The sequence below is a fragment of the Oncorhynchus tshawytscha genome, linkage group LG28, assembly GCF_018296145.1.
Source record: "Oncorhynchus tshawytscha isolate Ot180627B linkage group LG28, Otsh_v2.0, whole genome shotgun sequence".
NCBI lineage: Eukaryota > Metazoa > Chordata > Actinopteri > Salmoniformes > Salmonidae > Oncorhynchus > Oncorhynchus tshawytscha.
Genome location: NC_056456.1, coordinates 41,065,334 through 41,087,421, shown reverse-complemented (window position 1 = coordinate 41,087,421; position 22,088 = coordinate 41,065,334). Strand labels below are relative to the sequence as shown.

At 45.5% G+C, this 22,088-nt stretch overlaps 1 protein-coding gene across 2 annotated transcripts in view; it reads left to right on the top strand.

Moving 5' to 3' along the window:
• LOC112255290 (vesicle-associated membrane protein-associated protein A-like) overlaps positions 1-20,910 on the top strand; it is a 33,562-nt gene extending 12,652 nt beyond the window's left edge. Inside the window, exons 2-6 of one of the 2 annotated variants that reach the window (XM_042308130.1) lie at positions 8,392-8,544; positions 8,854-8,957; positions 13,971-14,051; positions 17,727-17,951; positions 18,513-20,910. In XM_042308130.1, the coding sequence (XP_042164064.1) occupies positions 8,392-8,544; positions 8,854-8,957; positions 13,971-14,051; positions 17,727-17,951; positions 18,513-18,683 (734 nt within the window). In that variant the 3' untranslated portion in view covers positions 18,684-20,910. Of the gene's footprint in view, positions 1-8,391; positions 8,545-8,853; positions 8,958-13,970; positions 14,052-16,250; positions 17,324-17,726; positions 17,952-18,512 lie in introns of those variants that run through there. The other variant, XM_042308131.1, reaches the window with a different exon arrangement.
• Positions 20,911-22,088: the final 1,178 nt, after the last annotated feature.

Below are 22,088 nucleotides of genomic sequence, written 5' to 3'. Positions count from 1 at the left end.
CAATGTGGAAAATGGTAAAAATAAAGAAAACCCTTGAATGATTAGGTGTCCAAACTTTTGACTGGTACTGTGTGTAATTTTACTGTGTCTAAAAATACTGTATTTTTACTTTTCTCCCCAATTTCATGATTGGTAGTTAGTCTTGTCTCATCGCTGCGACTCCCGTACGGACTCGGGAGAGGCGAAGGTTGAGAGCCGTGAGTCCTCTGAAACACAACCCTGCCAAGCCGCACCAATGTGTCAGAGGAAACAACATACACCTGGCGCCCATGTCAGCTAGCATGCACCCGGCACACCACAAGGAGTCACTAGAGTGCGATGTGACAAGGACATCCCGGGCCGGTCAAACCCTCCCCTAACCCGGACAACGCTGGGTCAATTGTGCGCCGCCTCATGGTCTCCTGGTCGTGGTCGGCTGCGACACAGGATGGAACTCGGCTCTGTAGTGACGCCTCAAGGCGGAGGCCCAAAACACAAAAAAAAATACAATATCCCAGAAATTGTCCGTACGCACAAAAAAAAGCTTGTTTCTCTCCAATGTTGTGCACGCATTTGTTTACATCCCTGTTAGTGAGCATTTCTCCTTTGCCAAGATAATCAGCTGTGTGGAATTTTGTTAGACTAAAACTTTTGTTTTCATTTTTTTTTTAACTTAATGTCTTGATCCCTTGGTCTGGAACAGTGTTATTTTCAAGCCAGGTCATAGCAAAAACATACCATAACACCTCTCAGCAGTGAAACCAAGTACAGAACAACAACGTCCTTTCATCTCCTAATGGGCTAACTAGCTACTAATTGGTGTGATTGAGTTTTGGTTGACTTTGATGACCTTGCCTCCAGCTGTTTATGCGACATGACAGAAAAGAACTGTACCCCATCCCTAGCCATAAAATCTGGACCATGTTAAGACTGCTGACTGTAATTAAGGTCCTAATTTAAGACGAGCAGACCAGTTGTCACAAGATGGAGAGCAGCAGTAGGCTAAGCTTGGCACCCTATTCCCTGTGTAGTGCACTACTTTAGACCAGAGCCCTATTCCCTATGTAGTGCACTACTTTAGACCACAGCCCTATTCCCTATGTAGTGCACTACTTTAGACCACAGCCCTATTCCCTATGTAGTGCACTACTTTAGACCACAGCCCTATTCCCTATGTAGTGCACTACTTTAGACCACAGCCCTATTCCCTATGTAGTGCACTACTTTAGACCAGAGCCCTATTCCCTATATAGTGCACTACTTTAGACCAGAGCCCTATTCCCTATATAGTGCACTACTTTAGACCAGAGCCCTATTCCCTATATAGTGCACTACTATAGACCAGAACCCTATTCCCTATATAGTGCACTACTATAGACCAGAGCCCTATTCCCTATATAGTGCACTACTATAGACCAGAGCCCTATTCCCTATATAGTGCACTACTTTAGACCAGAGCCCTATTCCCTATGTAGTGCACTACTATAGACCAGAGCCCTATTCCTATGTAGTGCACTACTATAGACCCTATTCCCTATGTAGTGCACTACTTTAGACCAGAGCCCTATTCCCTATGTAGTGCACTACTTTAGACCAGAGCCCTATTCCCTATGTAGTGCACTACTATAGACCAGAGCCCTATTCCCTATGTAGTGCACTACTATAGACCCTATTCCCTATGTAGTGCACTACTATAGACCAGAGCCCTATTCCCTATGTAGTGCACTACTATAGACCCTATTCCCTATGTAGTGCACTACTTTAGACCAGAGCCCTATTCCCTATGTAGTGCACTACTTTAGAGCAGGACCCTATTCCCGATGTAGTGCACTACTATAGACCAGAGCCCTATTCCCTATATAGTGCACTACTTTAGACCCTATTCCCTATGTAGTGCACTACTTTAGAGCAGGGCCCTATTCCCGATGTAGTGCACTACTTTAGACCCTATTCCCTATGTAGTGCACTACTTTAGAGCAGGGCCCTATTCCCGATGTAGTGCACTACTTTAGACCCTATTCCCTATGTAGTGCACTACTATAGACCCTATTCCCTATGTAGTGCACTACTATAGACCCTATTCCCTATGTAGTGCACTACTATAGACCCTATTCCCTATGTAGTGCACTACTATAGACCCTATTCCCTATGTAGTGCACTACTATAGACCCTATTCCCTATGTAGTGCACTACTATAGACCCTATTCCCTATGTAGTGCACTACTATAGACCCTATGTAGTGCACTACTATAGACCCTATGTAGTGCACTACTATAGACCCTATGTAGTGCACTACTATAGACCCTATGTAGTGCACTACTATAGACCCTATGTAGTGCACTACTATAGACCCTATGTAGTGCACTACTATAGACCCTATGTAGTGCACTACTATAGACCCTATGTAGTGCACTACTATAGACCCTATGTAGTGCACTACTATAGACCCTATGTAGTGCACTACTATAGACCCTATGTAGACCCTATGTAGTGCACTACTATAGACCCTATGTAGTGCACTACTATAGACCCTATGTAGTGCACTACTATAGACCCTATGTAGTGCACTACTATAGACCCTATGTAGTGCACTACTATAGACCCTATGTAGTGCACTACTATAGACCCTATGTAGTGCACTACTATAGACCCTATGTAGTGCACTACTATAGACCCTATGTAGTGCACTACTATAGACCCTATGTAGTGCACTACTATAGACCCTATGTAGTGCACTACTATAGACCCTATGTAGTGCACTACTATAGACCCTATGTAGTGACCCACTACTATAGACCCTATGTAGTGCACTACTATAGACCCTATGTAGTGCACTACTATAGACCCTATGTAGTGCACTACTATAGACCCTATGTAGTGCACTACTATAGACCCTATGTAGTGCACTACTATAGACCCTATGTAGTGCACTACTATAGACCCTATGTAGTGCACTACTATAGACCCTATGTAGTGCACTACTATAGACCCTATGTAGTGCACTACTATAGACCCCTAGACCCTATGTAGTGCACTACTATAGACCCTATGTAGTGCACTACTATAGACCCTATGTAGTGCACTACTATAGACCCTATGTAGTGCACTACTATAGACCCTATGTAGTGCACTACTATAGACCCTATGTAGTGCACTACTATAGACCCTATGTAGTGCACTACTATAGACCCTATGTAGTGCACTACTATAGACCCTATGTAGTGCACTACTATAGACCCTATGTAGTGCACTACTATAGACCCTATGTAGTGCACTACTATAGACCCTATGTAGTGCACTACTATAGACCCTATGTAGTGCACTACTATAGACCCTATGTAGTGCACTACTATAGACCCTATGTAGTGCACTACTATAGACCCTATGTAGTGCACTACTATAGACCCTATGTAGTGCACTACTATAGACCCTATGTAGTGCACTACTATAGACCCTATGTAGTGCACTACTATAGACCCTATGTAGTGCACTACTATAGACCCTATGTAGTGCACTACTATAGACCCTATGTAGTGCACTACTATAGACCCTATGTAGTGCACTACTATAGACCCTATGTAGTGCACTACTATAGACCCTATGTAGTGCACTACTATAGACCCTATGTAGTGCACTACTATAGACCCTATGTAGTGCACTACTATAGACCCTATGTAGTGCACTATAGACCCTATGTAGTGCACTACTATAGACCCTATGTAGTGCACTACTATAGACCCTATGTAGTGCACTACTATAGACCCTATGTAGTGCACTACTATAGACCCTATGTAGTGCACTACTATAGACCCTATGTAGTGCACTACTATAGACCCTATGTAGTGCACTACTATAGACCCTATGTAGTGCACTTCTATAGACCCTATGTAGTGCACTACTATAGACCCTATGTAGTGCACTACTATAGACCCTATGTAGTGCACTACTATAGACCCTATGTAGTGCACTACTATAGACCCTATGTAGTGCACTACTATAGACCCTATGTAGTGCACTACTATAGACCCTATGTAGTGCACTACTATAGACCCTATGTAGTGCACTACTATAGACCCTATGTAGTGCACTACTATAGACCCTATAGGAAGGAGGAAGCTGTATGGGAACGTTGGCTAATAATGGTACATCTCTCCTTGGCTTTAACCTGAGTCAGTCAACCGATCTGATGTCACAAAGGCTGCGTTTTTACACAGGCAGCCCAGTTATTGGCAAAAGATCTGATCTGATTGGTCAAAAGACACACGGGTGGTAAAAGATCAGAATTGGGCTGCCTGTGTAAACAGACCTTCCGTCTCCCAATGTGGAGGACATGGCATCCCGATCCAAATGACATTAGCTGAGGAAAAGCTTCATTGATTTGGCTTGTAGCCTTGGACAACGTTATGTATGAGAATGGTGTGTTTATAGTCAGCTGTTGTTGGTATAGCGGTAAATGTACATGTTCAGATTTGGTCATGGATGGCCTAGACAACAGTCTAGATCCCAGGCCCGGTGTCGGCCCTTTGTTGGCCCGGTGTCGGCCTGTTGACTTATGTAGTAACTCAATATGGAGTTGAAATTCACAGGGAGTTTTATAGCCCCTCAAAAGGCTTAAACCATTAGCCTAGGATTTATTTTGTTCAGAATTGGTTCATTCAAAGCTAATTAAGGCTAAATTAGCTGTTTAGTTTTGTGATATTTATTATCCACAAGAGGGTGTGTGTGTGTGTGTGTGTGTGTGTGTGTGTGTGTGTGAGAATATACATTTTTTTTTTAATGTGCATTCAGAAAGTATCCAGACCCCATGACTTTTTCCAGACTTTTTTCCAGCCTTCCGACCCGCTACAAGGAGTCGCGCGATGGGCCAAACCCTCTCCTAACCCGGACGACGCTGGGCCAATTGTGCGGCCGCCGCCCTCCCGGACACAGCTGGTAATGACACAGCCTGAGATCGAACCCCAGGCTGTAGTGATGCTTAGACTGCTGCACCACTCGGGAGGATGTTACTTTTTTCCCCTCATTGTAGAATATATGTAATCCAATCTACACACAATACCCCACAATGACAAAGAGAACCTTTTTTTATTTTTTATTTTATTCAATTGATTGGACATGATTTGGAAAGGTACACACCTGTCTATATAAGGTCCCACAGTTTACAGTGCATGTCAGAGAAAAAACCAAGCCATGAGGTTGAAGGAATTGTCCATAGAGACTGGATTGTGTCGAGGCACAGATCTGGGGAAAGGTACCAAAATATTTCTGGAGCATTGAAGGTCTCCAAGAACACAGTGGACTCTGTTTTTAAATAGAAGATGTTTGGAACCATCAAGACTCTTCCTAGAGCTGGTCACCTGACCAAACTGACCAATCGGAGGGGATGAGGGCCTTGGTCAGGGAGGTGACCAAGAACCTGATGGTCACTCTGACAGAGCTCCAGAGTTCCTCTCTGGAGATGGGAGAACCTTCCAGAAGGACAACCATCTCTACAGCACTTCACCAATCAGGCCTTTATGGTGGAATGGCCAGACGGAAGCCACTCCTCAGTAAAAAGGCACATGACAGCCCGCTTGGAGTTTGCCAAAAGGCACCTAAAGGACTCTGACCATGAGAAACAAGATTCTCTGGTCTGATGAAATCAAGATTGAACTCTTTGGCCTGAATGCCAAGCGTTATGTCTGGAGGATACCTGGCACCATCCCTACAGTGAAGCATGGTGGTGGCAGCATCATGCTGTGGGGATGTTTTTCAGCGACAGGAATTGGGAGACTAGTTAGGATCGAAGGGAAAGATGAACAGAGCAAAGTACAGAGGGAGATCCTTGATGCGAACCTGCTCCAGAGCGCTCAGGATCTCAGACTGGGGCGAAGGTTCACCTTCCATAAGGACACCTTCCCCAGCCAAGACAGCGCAGGAGATACTGTAGATATACACATATCTACACTGTTCCAAATTGTCTGAAAAATAATACTGTTATTTTTCTTGATCTCTTTGTTTATATAAAAAAGATGTCATTAGTAAGGCAGCTTTGTATCACCACCATTGAGCTGGAAGCCTAAGAGTAACATTGTCTTAATACTGTAACTTACTATTATATTTTAATGCTTATATAGGCTACTGTATCAGTCATCAGTAAGTTACAGTCATCACACAGCATATGAGTCATTCATGATTTGATTAATTAGCTTCAAGTAAATCATAAATAAACTATTTTGGGAAATTGCATTCACCAATGAATTAGACTATTTAAAAAAAAAAAAAAAAAATTTTTTTAATTGTTGTAATTGCTGTCATAAAGGCTTACACACACACACACACAAAATATATATCATTACAACACTCTGCGCTTATAATTTATTTTGTGATGACATTGTTCCAAACGTTCAGAAAAATGATATTGTAATCTAACAGCACCTGTTTGGCACGTTATGAACGCACTGCTTCTTCCTTACCTCTTGATCTCCAGTATATTCCACTACTAGTCACATGTATTCTTTTACCTCTTGATCTCCAGTATATTCCTCTACTAGTCACATGTATTCTTTTACCTCTTGATCTCCAGTATATTCCTCTACTAGTCACATGTATTTACCTCTTGATCTCCAGTATATTCCTCTACTAGTCACATGTATTCTTTTACCTCTTGATCTCCAGTATATTCCTCTACTAGTCACATGTATTTACCTCATGATCTCCAGTATATTCCTCTACTAGTCACATGTATTCTTTTACCTCTTGATCTCCAGTATATTCCACTACTAGTCACATGTATTTACCTCATGATCTCCAGTATATTCCTCTACTAGTCACATGTATTCTTTTACCTCTTGATCTCCAGTATATTCCTCTACTAGTCACATGTATTTACCTCATGATCTCCAGTATATTCCTCTACTAGTCACATGTATTCTTTTACCTCTTGATCTCCAGTATATTCCACTACTAGTCACATATATTCTTTTACCTCTTGATCTCCAGTATATTCCTCTACTAGTCACATGTATTCTTTTACCTCTTGATCTCCAGTATATTCCTCTACTAGTCACATGTATTCTTTTACCTCATGATCTCCAGTATATTCCTCTACTAGTCACATGTATTCTTTTACCTCTTGATCTCCAGTATATTCCACTACTAGTCACATGTATTTACCTCATGATCTCCAGTATATTCCACTACTAGTCACATGTATTTACCTCATGATCTCCAGTATATTCCTCTACTAGTCACATGTATTTACCTCATGATCTCCAGTATATTCCTCTACTAGTCACATGTATTTACCTCATGATCTCCAGTATATTCCACTACTAGTCACATGTATTCTTTTACCTCATGATCTCCAGTATATTCCTCTACTAGTCACATGTATTATTCCACACTTTCCCCTTTTTACCGCATGATCAACCAGTAGCCTAAAACATTCCCCCCTTTTCAAGTTTATTTGCACACGTCCCCTGCATCCAATTTGCGTTTATGGTGTTTGGAGTTTATAATCGGCAATTTTATTGATGTGATTATGATATGCTATAGGACACGTGCATGAGATGCATACATGTGTTATGTAAAGAGATCAAGGGTTCAGGGCTGAGGGAATGTTTTTCCTAAACCCATGAGGGATTTCGGTAATGGAACTTTTCGGTCAGAAAATGGCTGTAATTATGTTTGCCGCTTCAGAAACACGGGACAGTGCGATAAACACTGGTGGTGGTCGCTGCAGCAGGGAGGAGAGAGACAACCGGTGCAGACAAGACTGAGCCCGGCCCGGCACAATCAAGTCAACTGCGGTTGGACTCCATCTAATCATTTGTGTCTTTAAAAAAAAAAAAAAAAAAAAACGAATTTAATCAAACCGTGAGCTTAAAGCATCAGACAAGCTAAGTGAATATAGTTGATTCGATTTAAAACGCATTAGGATTTGTCTGAAATATGGAAAAATACATGATTTTGTGATTCATTTTCATTTCTACCAATCGATTGGTCGACCCAAGATTATTATTTATTTTGTTGTCGGGGACAGCCCTACTGTGCATTCAAATTGCCAAGGGGGGGCCCCCCAAGTGAAAATGTTTGGGGACCTCTGCTCTAAGGTATGCAACGACAGGACAACTGCTGATGCACTACCCTGTTTCAAAAAGGGCACCTGGTGCATTCTACTGTTACAGCTTTTAAGAGGAAGTTTAAAGCCGGACTGAGTAACTAATATAACGTAGTTCCCACAGCTTTGTACCGCGGCTCTACACTACAAGAGAATACATAACTGTAACAAATGAGGCCGAACGAATTCCAATGTTTTTGAACCTAACCCTTTCTTTCTCTCTCTCGCTCTCTTTCTCTCTCTCGCTCGCTCTCTTTCTTGCTCTCTCTTGCTCTCTCTCTTGCTCTCTCTCTCGCTCGCTCTCCCTCTACCAGGTCCTTTTACAGAAGTCATCACCACCAACCTGAAGCTGAAGAACCCGTCTGATAGAAGAGTATGTTTCAAAGTGAAGACCACAGCTCCTAGGAGATACTGTGTACGGCCCAACAGCGGCATCATAGATGCAGGCGCCACCGTCACCATCTCTGGTGAGTCAAACGGGGTCACGTCCGTGGCTGGAATTACATACTATAGGAATCATACTGTTAAATCATCCCATATGCAATGAACTTGTACTGTAATGGACCGTTTTCCCGACACACAGTCCATGGTGCCAAACTGCAAAAAAAAACATTATTAATTTGTTGTTGTGATGTGATGGATGGAGGGTGCTGGTGTTCTTTAACTGTGTTCCGTTTCAAACTGTGTTCTGGTGCTTTTCAAATGAAGTTATAGCATAATTCAAGCACTTGTTTTTTTGTTGCTGAGAGCGACCTTTTTTCTTCAATCTATTTCAGTAATGCTCCAGCCCTTCGACTACGACCCCAACGAGAAAAGTAAACACAAATTCATGGTCCAGAGTATCTTTGCTCCTCCTAATGAGTCTGAACTCGATGCTATGGTGAGTAATCTAGTTCTTACCTCTACAGCTGCTGGAGTGGTTTCTCCCTGTTCCTGGGTCCTGTGTGGCTCAGCTGGTAGGGCACATCTCAGCTGGTAGGGCACATCTCAGCTGGTTGGCCATGAAACTGGCAAACACCAGGATTGTAGGAGGCTAGTTCTCCAGGAGCAGGTTTGGAGAACCCTGTTCTAGAGGAACATACTGTAATGTTGTGCAACTTGCGCCCCAGTGTATGATCTATGACATCTATGACAGCGATCCTCAACTGGTGGGTTGTGAACCAAATGTGAGGTTTTTGAATGCGTCGTGAGTCTGAGAAAAGAAAAAGTAATTTGGGAACAACACTTACAGAATTTGTTAACAACATAGTTGGCAATAGAAGTCACTATATAAAAATATAAAATATAATATAAATATATATTTTCCTTTTAGATATAGTGTTGCTTAACCACATGACATAGATTTTGAGATACGAAGACCTTTTATTATAAATGAAATGAAACTGTTCATATGGAAATCATAACCGGCACACAGATCAGTAGAAATGGTACTATAACTTGGTACTCCAAATGGAAAAGTTTGCCGATCACTGAATGAAGCCTACTGAAGGCGGCATCAGCTTCATTGGTGCCGGTGATGTCTGGTGAGGACCTGCCTTACAGCAGGCCTACAAGCCCTCAGTCCAGCCTCTCTCAGCCTATTGCGGACATTCTGAGCACCGATGGAGGGATTGTGTGTTCCTAGTGTAACTCGGAAAGTTGTTGTTGCCATCCTGTACCTGTCCCGCAGGTGTGATGTTCGAATGTACCGATCCTGTGCAGGTGTTGTTACACGTGGTCTGCCACTGCGAGGACGATCAGCTCTCCGTCTTGTCTCCCTGTATCGCTGTCTTAGGCGTCTCACAGTATATAATTTATTGCCAAGGCCACATCTGCAGTCATCATGCCTCCTTGCAGCATGCCTAAGGCACGTTCACGCAGATGAACAGGGACCCTGGGCATCTTTCTATTTGTGTTTTTCAGAGTCGGTAGACAGGCCTCTTTAGTGTCCTAAGTTTTCGTAACTGTGACCTTAATTACCTACTGTCTGTAAGCTGTTAGTGTCTTAACGACCGTTCCACAGGTACATGTTCATTAATTGTTTATGGTTCATTGAACAAACATGGGAAACAGTGTTTAAACCCTTTACAATGAAGATCTGTGAAGTTATTTGGATTTCTACGAATTATCTTTGAAAGACAGGGTCCTGAAAATGGGACGATTCTTTTTTTGTTGAGTTGATTTCAGGCTCCGTAGTCGACACATATAGTTGATTTATTAACACACAGGATGTGTCTATATATGGAGAAATGCATGTTTTAACATTTTGACCGTCCGATTGGTCGAAAGAACAGACGAGACTCGGTCAAACAAGATTATAGATTTTTTTTTTTTTGTGGGAGAGCTCTAGAAGAATTGCCGCGATTTTTTGGTATTTAAAAAATATATATATTTTTTCCTTTTATTTAACTAGGCAAGTCAGTTAAGAACAAATTCTTATTTATTTATGGTATGGGCACAAGCTACGGATAACGAACACGATTGCATTTTTATCTATGGCAATTTTAAATGTACAGAGATGCCGTGATGACGAGATCCTTAGGCTCGTTGTCGTGCCGTTCATCCGCCACCATCACCTCATGTTTCAGAATAATAATGCACTGCCCCATGTTGCAAGGATCTGTACACAATTCCTGGAAGCTGAAAATGTCCCAGTTCTTCCATGGCCTGCATACTCACCAGACATGTCACCCATTGAGCTTGTTTGGGATGCTCTGGATTGAGGTGTACGACAGCGTGTTCCAGTTCCCCGCCCCAATATCCAACAACTTCACACAGCCAATGAAGAGGAGTGGAACAACATTCCTTAGGCCACAATCAACAGCCTGATCAACTCTATGTGAAAGAGAGTTGATCAGGCTGTTGACACAAGATACTGACTGGTTTTCTGATGTATCTTTAAATAATTTAACCTCCTAAACTATTTTACTGATCCATGTGGTTGACTTTTTTTTGTGGTCTCAAACCAGTGAGCTTCACATTCTTCAAGAATATGGGCACATTTGTATTAGCTACAGTGGAAAAGGTTGAACTGTTGTTCCCTTATCATATAATCTGTACATTTACTATCAATATAGCATTAAACAGTTATCCAGATTTGCATTTTGGCAACAACCCAGCCCCAACAAAACCATATGAGATCAACAGGTGGTAGTTTCCCCTGTAGTCCAGTAGAGGGCAGCAACAGGTGTGGTAGTTTCCCCTCTAGTCCAGTAGAGGGCAGCAACAGGTGTGGTAGTTTCCCCTCTAGTCCAGTAGAGGGCAGCAACAGGTGTGGTAGTTTCCCCTCTAGTCCAGTAGAGGGCAGCAACAGGTGTGGTAGTTTCCCCTCTAGTCCAGTAGAGGGCAGCAACAGGTGTGGTAGTTTCCCCTCTAGTCCAGTAGAGGGCAGCAACAGGTGTGGTAGTTTCCCCTCTAGTCCAGTAGAGGGCAGCAACAGGTGTGGTAGTTTCCCTCTAGTCCAGTAGAGGGCAGCAACAGGTGTGGTAGTTTCCCCTCTAGTCCAGTAGAGGGCAGCAACAGGTGTGGTAGTTTCCCCTCTAGTCCAGTAGAGGGCAGCAACAGGTGTGGTAGTTTCCCCTCTAGTCCAGTAGAGGGCAGCAACAGGTGTGGTAGTTTCCCCTCTAGTCCAGTAGAGGGCAGCAACAGGTGTGGTAGTTTCCCCTCTAGTCCAGTAGAGGGCAGCAACAGGTGTGGTAGTTTCCCCTCTAGTCCAGTAGAGGGCAGCAACAGGTGTGGTAGTTTCCCCTCTAGTCCAGTAGAGGGCAGCAACAGGTGTGGTAGTTTCCCCTCTAGTCCAGTAGAGGGCAGCAACAGGTGTGGTAGTTTCCCCTCTAGTCCAGTAGAGGGCAGCAACAGGTGTGGTAGTTTCCCCTCTAGTCCAGTAGAGGGCAGCAACAGGTGTGGTAGTTTCCCCTCTAGTCCAGTAGAGGGCAGCAACAGGTGTGGTAGTTTCCCCTCTAGTCCAGTAGAGGGCAGCAACAGGTGTGGTAGTTTCCCCTCTAGTCCAGTAGAGGGCAGCAACAGGTGTGGTAGTTTCCCCTCTAGTCCAGTAGAGGGCAGCAACAGGTGTGGTAGTTTCCCCTCTAGTCCAGTAGAGGGCAGCAACAGGTGTGGTAGTTTCCCCTCTAGTCCAGTAGAGGGCAGCAACAGGTGTGGTAGTTTCCCCTCTAGTCCAGTAGAGGGCAGCAACAGGTGTGGTAGTTTCCCCTCTAGTCCAGTAGAGGGCAGCAACAGGTGTGGCAGTTTCTCCTTTAGTCCAGTAGAGGGCAGCAACAGGTGTGGCAGTTTCTCCTTTAGTCCATTAGAGGGCAGCAACAGGTGTGGTAGTTTTTCCTATAGTCCAGTAGAGGGCAGCAACAGGTGTGGCGGTTTTCATATAGTCCAGTAGAGGGCAGCAACAGGTGTGGCGGTTTCCCCTCTAGTCCAGTAGAGGGCAGCAACAGGTGTGGTGGTTTTTCCTATAGTCCAGTAGAGGGCAGCAACAGGTGTGGCAGTTTCTCCTTTAGTCCATTAGAGGGCAGCAACAGGTGTGGTAGTTTCCCCTCTAGTCCAGTAGAGGGCAGCAACAGGTGTGGTAGTTTCCCCTCTAGTCCAGTAGAGGGCAGCAACAGGTGTGGTAGTTTCCCCTCTAGTCCAGTAGAGGGCAGCAACAGGTGTGGTAGTTTCCCCTCTAGTCCAGTAGAGGGCAGCAACAGGTGTGGTAGTTTCCCCTCTAGTCCAGTAGAGGGCAGCAACAGGTGTGGTAGTTTCCCCTCTAGTCCAGTAGAGGGCAGCAACAGGTGTGGTAGTTTCCCCTCTAGTCCAGTAGAGGGCAGCAACAGGTGTGGCAGTTTCTCCTTTAGTCCATTAGAGGGCAGCAACAGGTGTGGCAGTTTCTCCTTTAGTCCATTAGAGGGCAGCAACAGGTGTGGTAGTTTTTCCTTTAGTCCATTAGAGGGCAGCAACAGGTGTGGTAGTTTTTCCTATAGTCCAGTAGAGGGCAGCAACAGGTGTGGCGGTTTTTCATATAGTCCAGTAGAGGGCAGCAACAGGTGTGGCAGTTTCTCCTTTAGTCCATTAGAGGGCAGCAACAGGTGTGGTAGTTTTTCCTATAGTCCAGTAGAGGGCAGCAACAGGTGTGGCAGTTTCTCCTTTAGTCCATTAGAGGGCAGCAACAGGTGTGGCAGTTTCTCCTTTAGTCCATTAGAGGGCAGCAACAGGTGTGGTAGTTTTTCCTTTAGTCCATTAGAGGGCAGCAACAGGTGTGGTAGTTTTTCCTATAGTCCAGTAGAGGGCAGCAACAGGTGTGGCGGTTTTCATATAGTCCAGTAGAGGGCAGCAACAGGTGTGGCAGTTTCTCCTTTAGTCCATTAGAGGGCAGCAACAGGTGTGGTAGGTTTTCCTATAGTCCAGTAGAGGGCAGCAACAGGTGTGGCAGTTTCTCCTTTAGTCCATTAGAGGGCAGCAACAGGTGTGGTGGTTTTTCCTATAGTCCAGTAGAGGGCAGCAACAGGTGTGGTGGTTTTTCATATAGTCCAGTAGAGGGCAGCAACAGGTGTGGTAGTTTTTCCTATAGTCCAGTAGAGGGCAGCAACAGGTGTGGTGGTTTCACCTATAGTCCAGTAGAGGGCCGCAAAGCTAAGAGTTTTTAGGCTGTGAGCCCCTTGCATCTAACAAATGTAGACTATTTTCTGACTGGACATTTTGCGCTGCTTTGGTGGATTTCTCTGCATTCCTCTCTTGCGATCTGTAGGCTATATAAACATATTTGTTGAAGTAAGCTATAACAATATGGCCGTAAATCATCGACGATACTATCATAATATCGCCCAACCCGTGTGTGTGTGTGTGCGTGTGTGTGTTTTGTGCGGGGACAAGTGCAGCTAATAGTAGTTTAGTCTGATGAATAACATGTATTTCTCCTCTCCTCCAGTGGAAAGATGCGAAACCCGACGACCTCATGGATTCCAAGCTGAGATGTGTATTTGACCTGCCTCCTGAAAACGGTAGAGTGGTAAGTCCTGCTGCTGGACAGAGGGAGAGAAACGGAGAGATTATCCTACGTTTCCAGACCAGACTCAACCACGTGTGTTTCTGAGCTTGTTGACCGTTTGTTGGAAGTGTTCAAACTGTCCTGGTAGATATGTAGCTAATGTTACAAGATCACTTAAAGGGGGAGGCGGCCAGGTTGTAGTTAACTGCAACCAGGTTTTCATCCCATTTCACCTGATGCATTAAAAAAGGCCTTATGGAAACGGCAAACTGTCGGTTAAAAACTTCCCAATGTCAACAAAACAAAACACGCTAGACGAGGTGGGATATTTATTTATTTATATATATATATTCATTTGGTGAAATAGATTATGTAACATTGGAGGTGGAAATGCACTAGTATTGATAGAAAAACACACTTGGGATTCCTGCGACGATGTTATAGCCCACTACCACCACGACATGATGAAGTATTCAATATAAACTCTGTATAAGTTATAATCAACTTTAACTTGTGATGATGATCTTGATGCATTTTACCACTAAATATCCAGGAAGCTGTAGAACAGCAAGAACTGGCAAATCTGGTGCAGTCCACGAGGAGGAGATGCACTGCAGTACTTAATGCAGCTGGTGGCCACACCAGATACTGACTGTTACTTTTGATTTTGACCCCCCCTTTGTTCAGGGACACATTATTCAATTTCTGTTAGTCACATGTCTGTGGAACTTGTTCAGTTTATGTCTCAGGTGTTGAATCTTATGTTCAGACAAATATTTACACGTTAAGTTTGCTGAAAATAAGCACAGTTGACAGTAAGAGGTTGTTTTTTGCTGTTGTTGCTGAGTTTAGAAGCTGTCCTCTATCGTCAGACTGTTTTCTATTGATCATACAACAACACAACCAGATCAGTATTTAAACTACAACAGGTGTTTTGTTTTGTTTTATGACACACAAAAAAACACATTGTAGAGTTGAAACTGTTTTGTATTCTATAAAAAAAACAGGCGCAAAAGGGCTGTTATGTGCACTAACGGCATCACACAGAGTAATTTATCTGCTAAATAGTCCGTTTTGATGGAAAAGACACCTCTGGTTGAAAGAAATATGCACTTTTCCCCCCGTGTTGACTTTAGAATATTTGCATAAACTCTTGTGGCTTTGGAAGGAAACCCAACTACATCCACATGAGGAGTGACATTCCTTGGTAGGCAGATGTTGCTGTCAGAACTGTGTGTGTATAGCTATAGTACTGGATATCTAACTATATCCATATGTAGGGCACTACTGTTAGCCATATATATAAGATATAGTACCAAAAGTACTGGAGGAAGTAGTAATGGCCACTTTTTATCTACCTTTTTTATATAAACCTTTTTATTTAATTTGTCGGTTAAGAACAAATTAATATTTACAATGACGACGCCGGCGGGCCGTCCAATGGGACTACCAATCACAGCCGGAGGTGCTACAGCCTGGATTCGAACCAGGGACTAGTGATGCCGCTGCGCCACTCGGGACCCCCACATTGCTGCGTGTACATTTAACATGTCCTCTGTGCTGTCTGATCAGTTTTCCCTGGAGAGAATCCCCTTTGGTTGTGTTTGCTACAGAGGTACATTCCTTTCTGCTTAGTCATTTGTAGGTTCAAGGATTGTCATATCCATGTGTTCCAGATGGTAGCATTTCCCCCTGTGTAGGGCACTACTGTTAGCCACCTTTACCCCTGTGTAGGGCACTACTGTTAGTCACCTTTACCCCTGTGTAGGGCACTACTGTTAGTCACCTTTACCCCTGTGTAGGGCACTACTGTTAGTCACCTTTACCCCTGTGTAGGGCACTACTGTTAGCCACCTTTTACCCCCGTGTAGGGCACTACTGTTAGCCACCTTTACCCCCGTGTAGGGCACTACTGTTAGCCACCTTTACCCCGTGTAGGGCACTACTGTTAGCCACCTTTACCCCGTGTAGGGCACTACTGTTAGCCACCTTTACCCCGTGTAGGCACTACTGTTAGCCACCTTTACCCCTGTGTAGGGCACTACTGTTAGCCACCTTTACCCCCGTGTAGGGCACTACTGTTAGCCACCTTTACCCCCGTGTAGGGCACTACTGTTATCTATGGCCCATAGGGTCACGTTGAAGATGTGGCTCGTAAGAGGTCAACGCACTTCTTCAGGTATGTTGTCCTCACCCCATAGTCCTCCCTCCCTCCACCAGGTCATCAGCTCAGGGACAGGAGAAAAGGAGACCAGTCAGGAGAATAGGTCCTTCACTAGAGGAACAACAGGGTTCACCAGCCCAGTGCAGTCGGGCAGACACTCCATGTTCTCAGGAGAGCCAGGCTATGAGAGGGGGTCTCGTCCGCCTCCCCGGGCCACCCCTACCCGGGGTGGTGGGGAGTTCCGTACCCCCTTCAGCAGCAGACTGGGTCTAGGTCTACCCCCCACCCCGCCAGGCAGTGTTTGCAACAGGAGTGATCTACAGAGGTTCAGGACAGCCCCCAGCTCTGAGGTTAAAGCCAGAAAGATGTCACAGGTTTGTGAGGATGTAGACAGACTTTAGCAGCAATGTCAGCAGTAGCTTTAAAAACCTAAGGGCTCAATTACATCTGTTCCTGTGTACTCAGTGTTCCAGAGTGTCTCTCATCCCCTTCCTGTGTAGTCAGCGTTCCAGTGTGTGTCTCATCCCCTTCCTGTATACTCAGCGTTCCAGTGTGTCTCATCCCCTTCCTGTGTACTCAGCGTCCCAGTGTGTCTCTCATCCCCTTCCGGTGTACTCAGCGTTCGAGTGTTTGACTGATCAGGGACTAAAGCACTAATCCACTGCAGCCAGACAAGCTCAATCAAACATCCTCTAAAGTGTTTAAACAGAAAACAAATACCATTTGAACCCATGTCTAGTATGGACAATCTCCTAACCTAACCTTCAGTCCTCAGTCCCAGGCCAGGATATAGTAGCCTGGTCCTAACCTCCAGTCCTCAATCCCAGGATATAGTAGCCTGGTCCTAACCTCCAGTCCTCAGTCCCAGGATATAGTAGCCTGGTCCTAACCTCCAGTCCTCAGTCCCAGGATATAGTAGCCTGGTCCTAACCTCCAGTCCTCAGTCCCAGGATATAGTAGCCTGGTCCTAACCTCCAGTCCTCAATCCCAGGCCAGGATATAGTAGCCTGGTCCTAACCTCCAGTCCTCAATCCCAGGCCAGGATATAGTAGCCTGGTCCTAACCTCCAGTCCTCAATCCCAGGCCAGGATATAGTAGCCTGGTCCTAACCTCCAGTCCTCAATCCCAGGCCAGGATATAGTAGCCTGGTCCTAACCTCCAGTCCTCAATCCCAGGCCAGGATATAGTAGCCTGGTCCTAACCTCCAGTCCTCAATCCCAGGCCAGGATATAGTAGCCTGGTCCTAACCTCCAGTCCTCAGTCCCAGGATATAGTAGCCTGGTTCTAACCTCCAGTCCTCAATCCCAGGCCAGGATATAGTAGCCTGGTTCTAACCTCCAGTCCTCAATCCCAGGCCAGGATATAGTAGCCTGGTCCTAACCTCCAGTCCTCAATCCCAGGCCAGGATATAGTAGCCTGGTCCTAATCCCAAATGAAACCCTGTCCCCTGTATGGTGTGAGTTTGACCCTATGGGCACCGACCAGATGGTAATGCAGCACCCTAAGTGGTTTCTCTCTCCGTTCTCTTCCAGAATGACATGGAAGGGAGCACCGATGTTGCGGCGCCCGTGCAGAACTCGTCCAAGGCGGCGCCCGTGCAGAACTCGTCCAAGGCAGCGGATGTTCCCGTGGCCAAGGCGGCGGCGAAGATGGTCAGCGCCTCGATGGACGACTCAGAGATGAAGAAACTATCAGAGGAGTGCAGGAGACTGCAGGCTGACATGGGCAAACTGACCGAGGAGAACAGACAACTCAAGGTTAGACTGTAGGTTAGGGGTTGTAGATGAACAACAGACTGTAGGTATCTGTAGGTTAGGAGTTGTCGGTGAACAACAGACTGTAGGTATCTGTAGGTTAGGGGTTGTAGAGGAACAACAGACTGTAGGTATCTGTAGGTTAGGGGTTGTAGAGGAACAACAGACTGTAGGTTAGGGGTTGTAGAGGAACAACAGACTGTAGGTATCTGTAGGTTAGGGGTTGTAGGTGAACAACAGACTGTAGGTATCTGTAGGTTAGGGGTTGTAGAGGAACAACAGACTGTAGGTATCTGTAGGTTAGGGGTTGTAGGTGAACAACAGACAACTAGTTGTTCTGTACGGAAACCTCAATGTTAGAAAAGACCTTGGTCTCTGTGTAAACATAGATCATAGATGAACAATCGGTACGGTGTTCGGTGAGGTCTTTTTTAAAGGAGAACCAGACACAAGGTTTGGCTGCGACATTTTGTTTGTAAAAGAGAACTATTTTTTTTATCTCTAGTTCTATAATGTAGTATTTGATGTGTCCTTGCCCCCCCCACTTCTCTTTTGCGTTTCCAGGACGACGGTGTTAGAATGAGAAGGGCTGCCCAGCATTCCGATCACATGACATCAAATCAGACAGGCTCCTCCTCCATGATGCAACACACCACCGCAGCGTCCCTGCCCTCCCTCCTCGTCGTCATAGCAGCCATCTTCATCGGCTTCTTCATGGGGAAGTTTATCTTGTAGACTGGGGTTGGCTCTGAAATGGCACCCCATTCCCTTGACCAGGGCCCTCATGCGGATGAGTCCCGTAGGGCTCTGGTCAAACGGTAGTGCACTACATGGGGAATAGGGTGCCATTTGGGATGTTGCGTTGTGAGAGACGCATCCCACGACAATCCCACTGCTCCGGAATCAAAAGGCCTGGATGGAACAGACTAACGAAGATGTATTTCTGTTGACTTAGACATATCAGAAGTAGTGCTGTGAACCTCCATTTGTCTGCAGTGACCACGTCTGTCTGTTCTCTCTGTCTGTCTGGTCTCACACACACACACACACACACACACACAGAGGGAAGGGAGAAAGAAAGATTGCTCCTTGTTTTTGTTCTTTGATGGATGGACAGACAGGATTGTGGAGGGGTATGATGGTTATATCCCAAATGACACCCTATTCCCTATATAGTGCACTACTTTAGACCAAATCCCTGTAATGCCCTAGGTACCCTGGTAAAAAGTTAGCGCACTAAAAATAGAATAGGCTGCTATTTAGGACATACAGGAAGAAGTACACTACCAATCAACATGGAGGACAGTTTACCTTGCATCCCAAACGGCACACTATCCCCTATGTAGTGCACTACTTTTGATAAGAGACGATACTAATTGAGCCCAGGTCTACAGTAGTCTGGTCCTAACCTCCAGTCCTCAGTCCCAGGACATAGTAGCCTGGTTCTAACCTCCAGTCCTCAGTCCCAGGATATAGTAGCCTGGTCCTAACCTCCAGTCCTCAGCCCCAGGCCAGGATATAGTAGCCTGGTTCTAACCTCCAGTCCTCAGTCCCAGGATATAGTAGCCTGGTCCTAACCTCCAGTCCTCAGCCCCAGGCCAGGATATAGTAGCCTGGTCCTAACCTCCAGTCCTCAGCCCCAGGCCAGGATATAGTAGCCTGGTCCTAACCTCCAGTCCTCAGTCCCAGGTCAGGATATAGTAGCCTGTTCCTAACCTCCAGTCCTCAATCCCAGGCCAGGATATAGTAGCCTGGTCCTAACCTCCAGTCCTCGGTCCCAGGCCAGGACATAGTAGCCTGGTCCTAACCTCCAGTCCTCAGTCCCAGATATAGTAGCCTGGTCCTAACCTCCAGTCCTCTGTCCCAGGCCAGGACATAGTAGCCTGGTCCTAACCTCCAGTCCTCAGTCCCAGGATATAGTAGCCTGGTCCTAACCTCCAGTCCTCAGTCCCAGGATATAGTAGCCTGGTCCTAACCTCCAGTCCTCAGTCCCAGGATATAGTAGCCTGGTTCTAACCTCCAGTCCTCAGTCCCAGGCCAGGATATAGTAGCCTGGTCCTAACCTCCAGTCCTCAGTCCCAGGCCAGGATATAGTAGCCTGGTCCTAACCTCCAGTCCTCAGCCCCAGACCATAGTAGCCTGGTCCCAGATCTGTTTGCGCTGTCTGGTTCTGATCAAACGTAGTGCCCTAGGGAGTAGGGTATCATTTGACTCCTAGAGTCGCCGTGGGCCTAAAGCAGTGGAATAAACCCAGTGTTCTCTGTCTGTCGTGTTAAATGGAACGTTAAGTGTCTTTTTGTAAATGTTATTTTAATCATTTTTAAGATTAAAAAGGGGAGCACTACTTCTTCAATCGTCAAATACCGACCACCTTTACTACCTGTTGCATGGCATCCCGTTTCATTTTATAGTGTGCTACTCGTGACCAGAGCACTATGGACCCTAGTCAAAAGTAGTGCACTACACAGGGACGCAGCCATAGACTACTTCATTTGTTCTGTTTGTAATTTCTCTACTTTCTATTCCATCTGGGAAATAATAGGTGCCTCCTTCCTCCCTTTCCTACCTGTCCTTTCCTTCCTCCCTTTCCTACCTGTCCTTTCTTACCTGTCCCTTCCTTCCTCCCTTTCCTACCTGTCCTTTCCTTCCTCCCTTTCTACCCGTCCCTTTCTACCCGTCCCTTTCTACCCGTCCCTTTCTACCTGTCCTTCCTCCCTGTCCTGTCCTTCCTCCCTGTCCTTCCTCCCTGTCCTGTCCTTCCTCCCTGTCCTACCCTACCTGTCCTTTCCTACCTGTCCTTTCCTACTCCTGACAATACCAATGTAGACTTTATATTATTATTATATTATTTTTCTCAAATCATATTATAATCCTTTTCTTTCTTTTGTTGAGTCAAATGACTTTTGAGTCAACCCTCCCATGGTTTTAAACCGAAGAAGAAATAAAACTGAAAACAATGTGGGTTTTGATAGTGTTTCGTCTTCTGTCGTAGTCTCTTAGAATATACTGTACACTCCTCATACAACATCACCATGTAGCCAACATGTTTGTTTTGTAACGTGGAATTAACATTGTAGCGACCTTAACCCCAACACCTAGCGACTTTTATCAAGAGGTTCGGACCTCTTGACGTAATGGTTAAGGTCTTTGCTTGATAGTCGCTGGACCAGGGTTCAAGTCCCGGTCGGGGCTATGCCCTGAATTCGCTACGTTGGTGTCAGTAGTGGGACGGTGCCCGTGAGGCCACATCGGGAGAGGAGTGTACACAATCAGATATAATGTCGAGATGCGTATGTCTCCGCCCCTAACAATGGGAATGGTTGTCTGCGGAACGGCACCCTGTCAAGCTCGGGTCTATTCCTCTCTTTGGATTGGTGGATATATCTCGTTATTTGATGAGGGGTGTTGACGTCATCACTCTCTCAATGGAGAGTTAGATGCTATGCTAGCCTCGTGAACATGCATAGACGCTATGCTGGCCTCGTGAACATGCATAGACGCTATGCTGGCCTCGTGAACATGCATAGACGCTATGCTGGCCTCGTGAACATGCATAGACGCTATGCTGGCCTCGTGAACATGCATAGACGCTATGCTGGCCTCGTGAACATGCATAGACGCTATGCTGGCCTCGTGAACATGCATAGAAAGTGTCGAATTTCAATAAAATAAAATTCTACTCAAAGTTGCCAAGATGTCACGTGTCCTACTTCTATCAGTACACTCATGAAACTTAAATTCCATCAAATAAGCCATAACATTTTTGTTGACCAAATTTGACACTCGTTGACCTCCATACAAAACTCCTAGCTTGGTGGGTGAAAAAACGCCACCTGCTGGAGGAGACAGATTTTGGGCCTAGTTACCCCTCTTGCTTCACCTCTTCCTCTTAGACTCTCCAGTAGGAAGGGGATAATGTAGCAACCGTAACCCAATACCTAGCGAACTCGCGTCTAGAGGTTCGGACCTCTTAGCATAGCAGGTCTATTTGTTGGCTTGATAGTGTGATGGTCCGGCTGGTAGATTAGACTCTGGGCTGATGGTCCGGCTGGTAGATTAGACTGTGGGGTGATGGTCCGGCTGGTAGATTAGACTGTGGGGTGATGGTCCGGCTGGTAGATTAGACTGTGGGGTGATGGT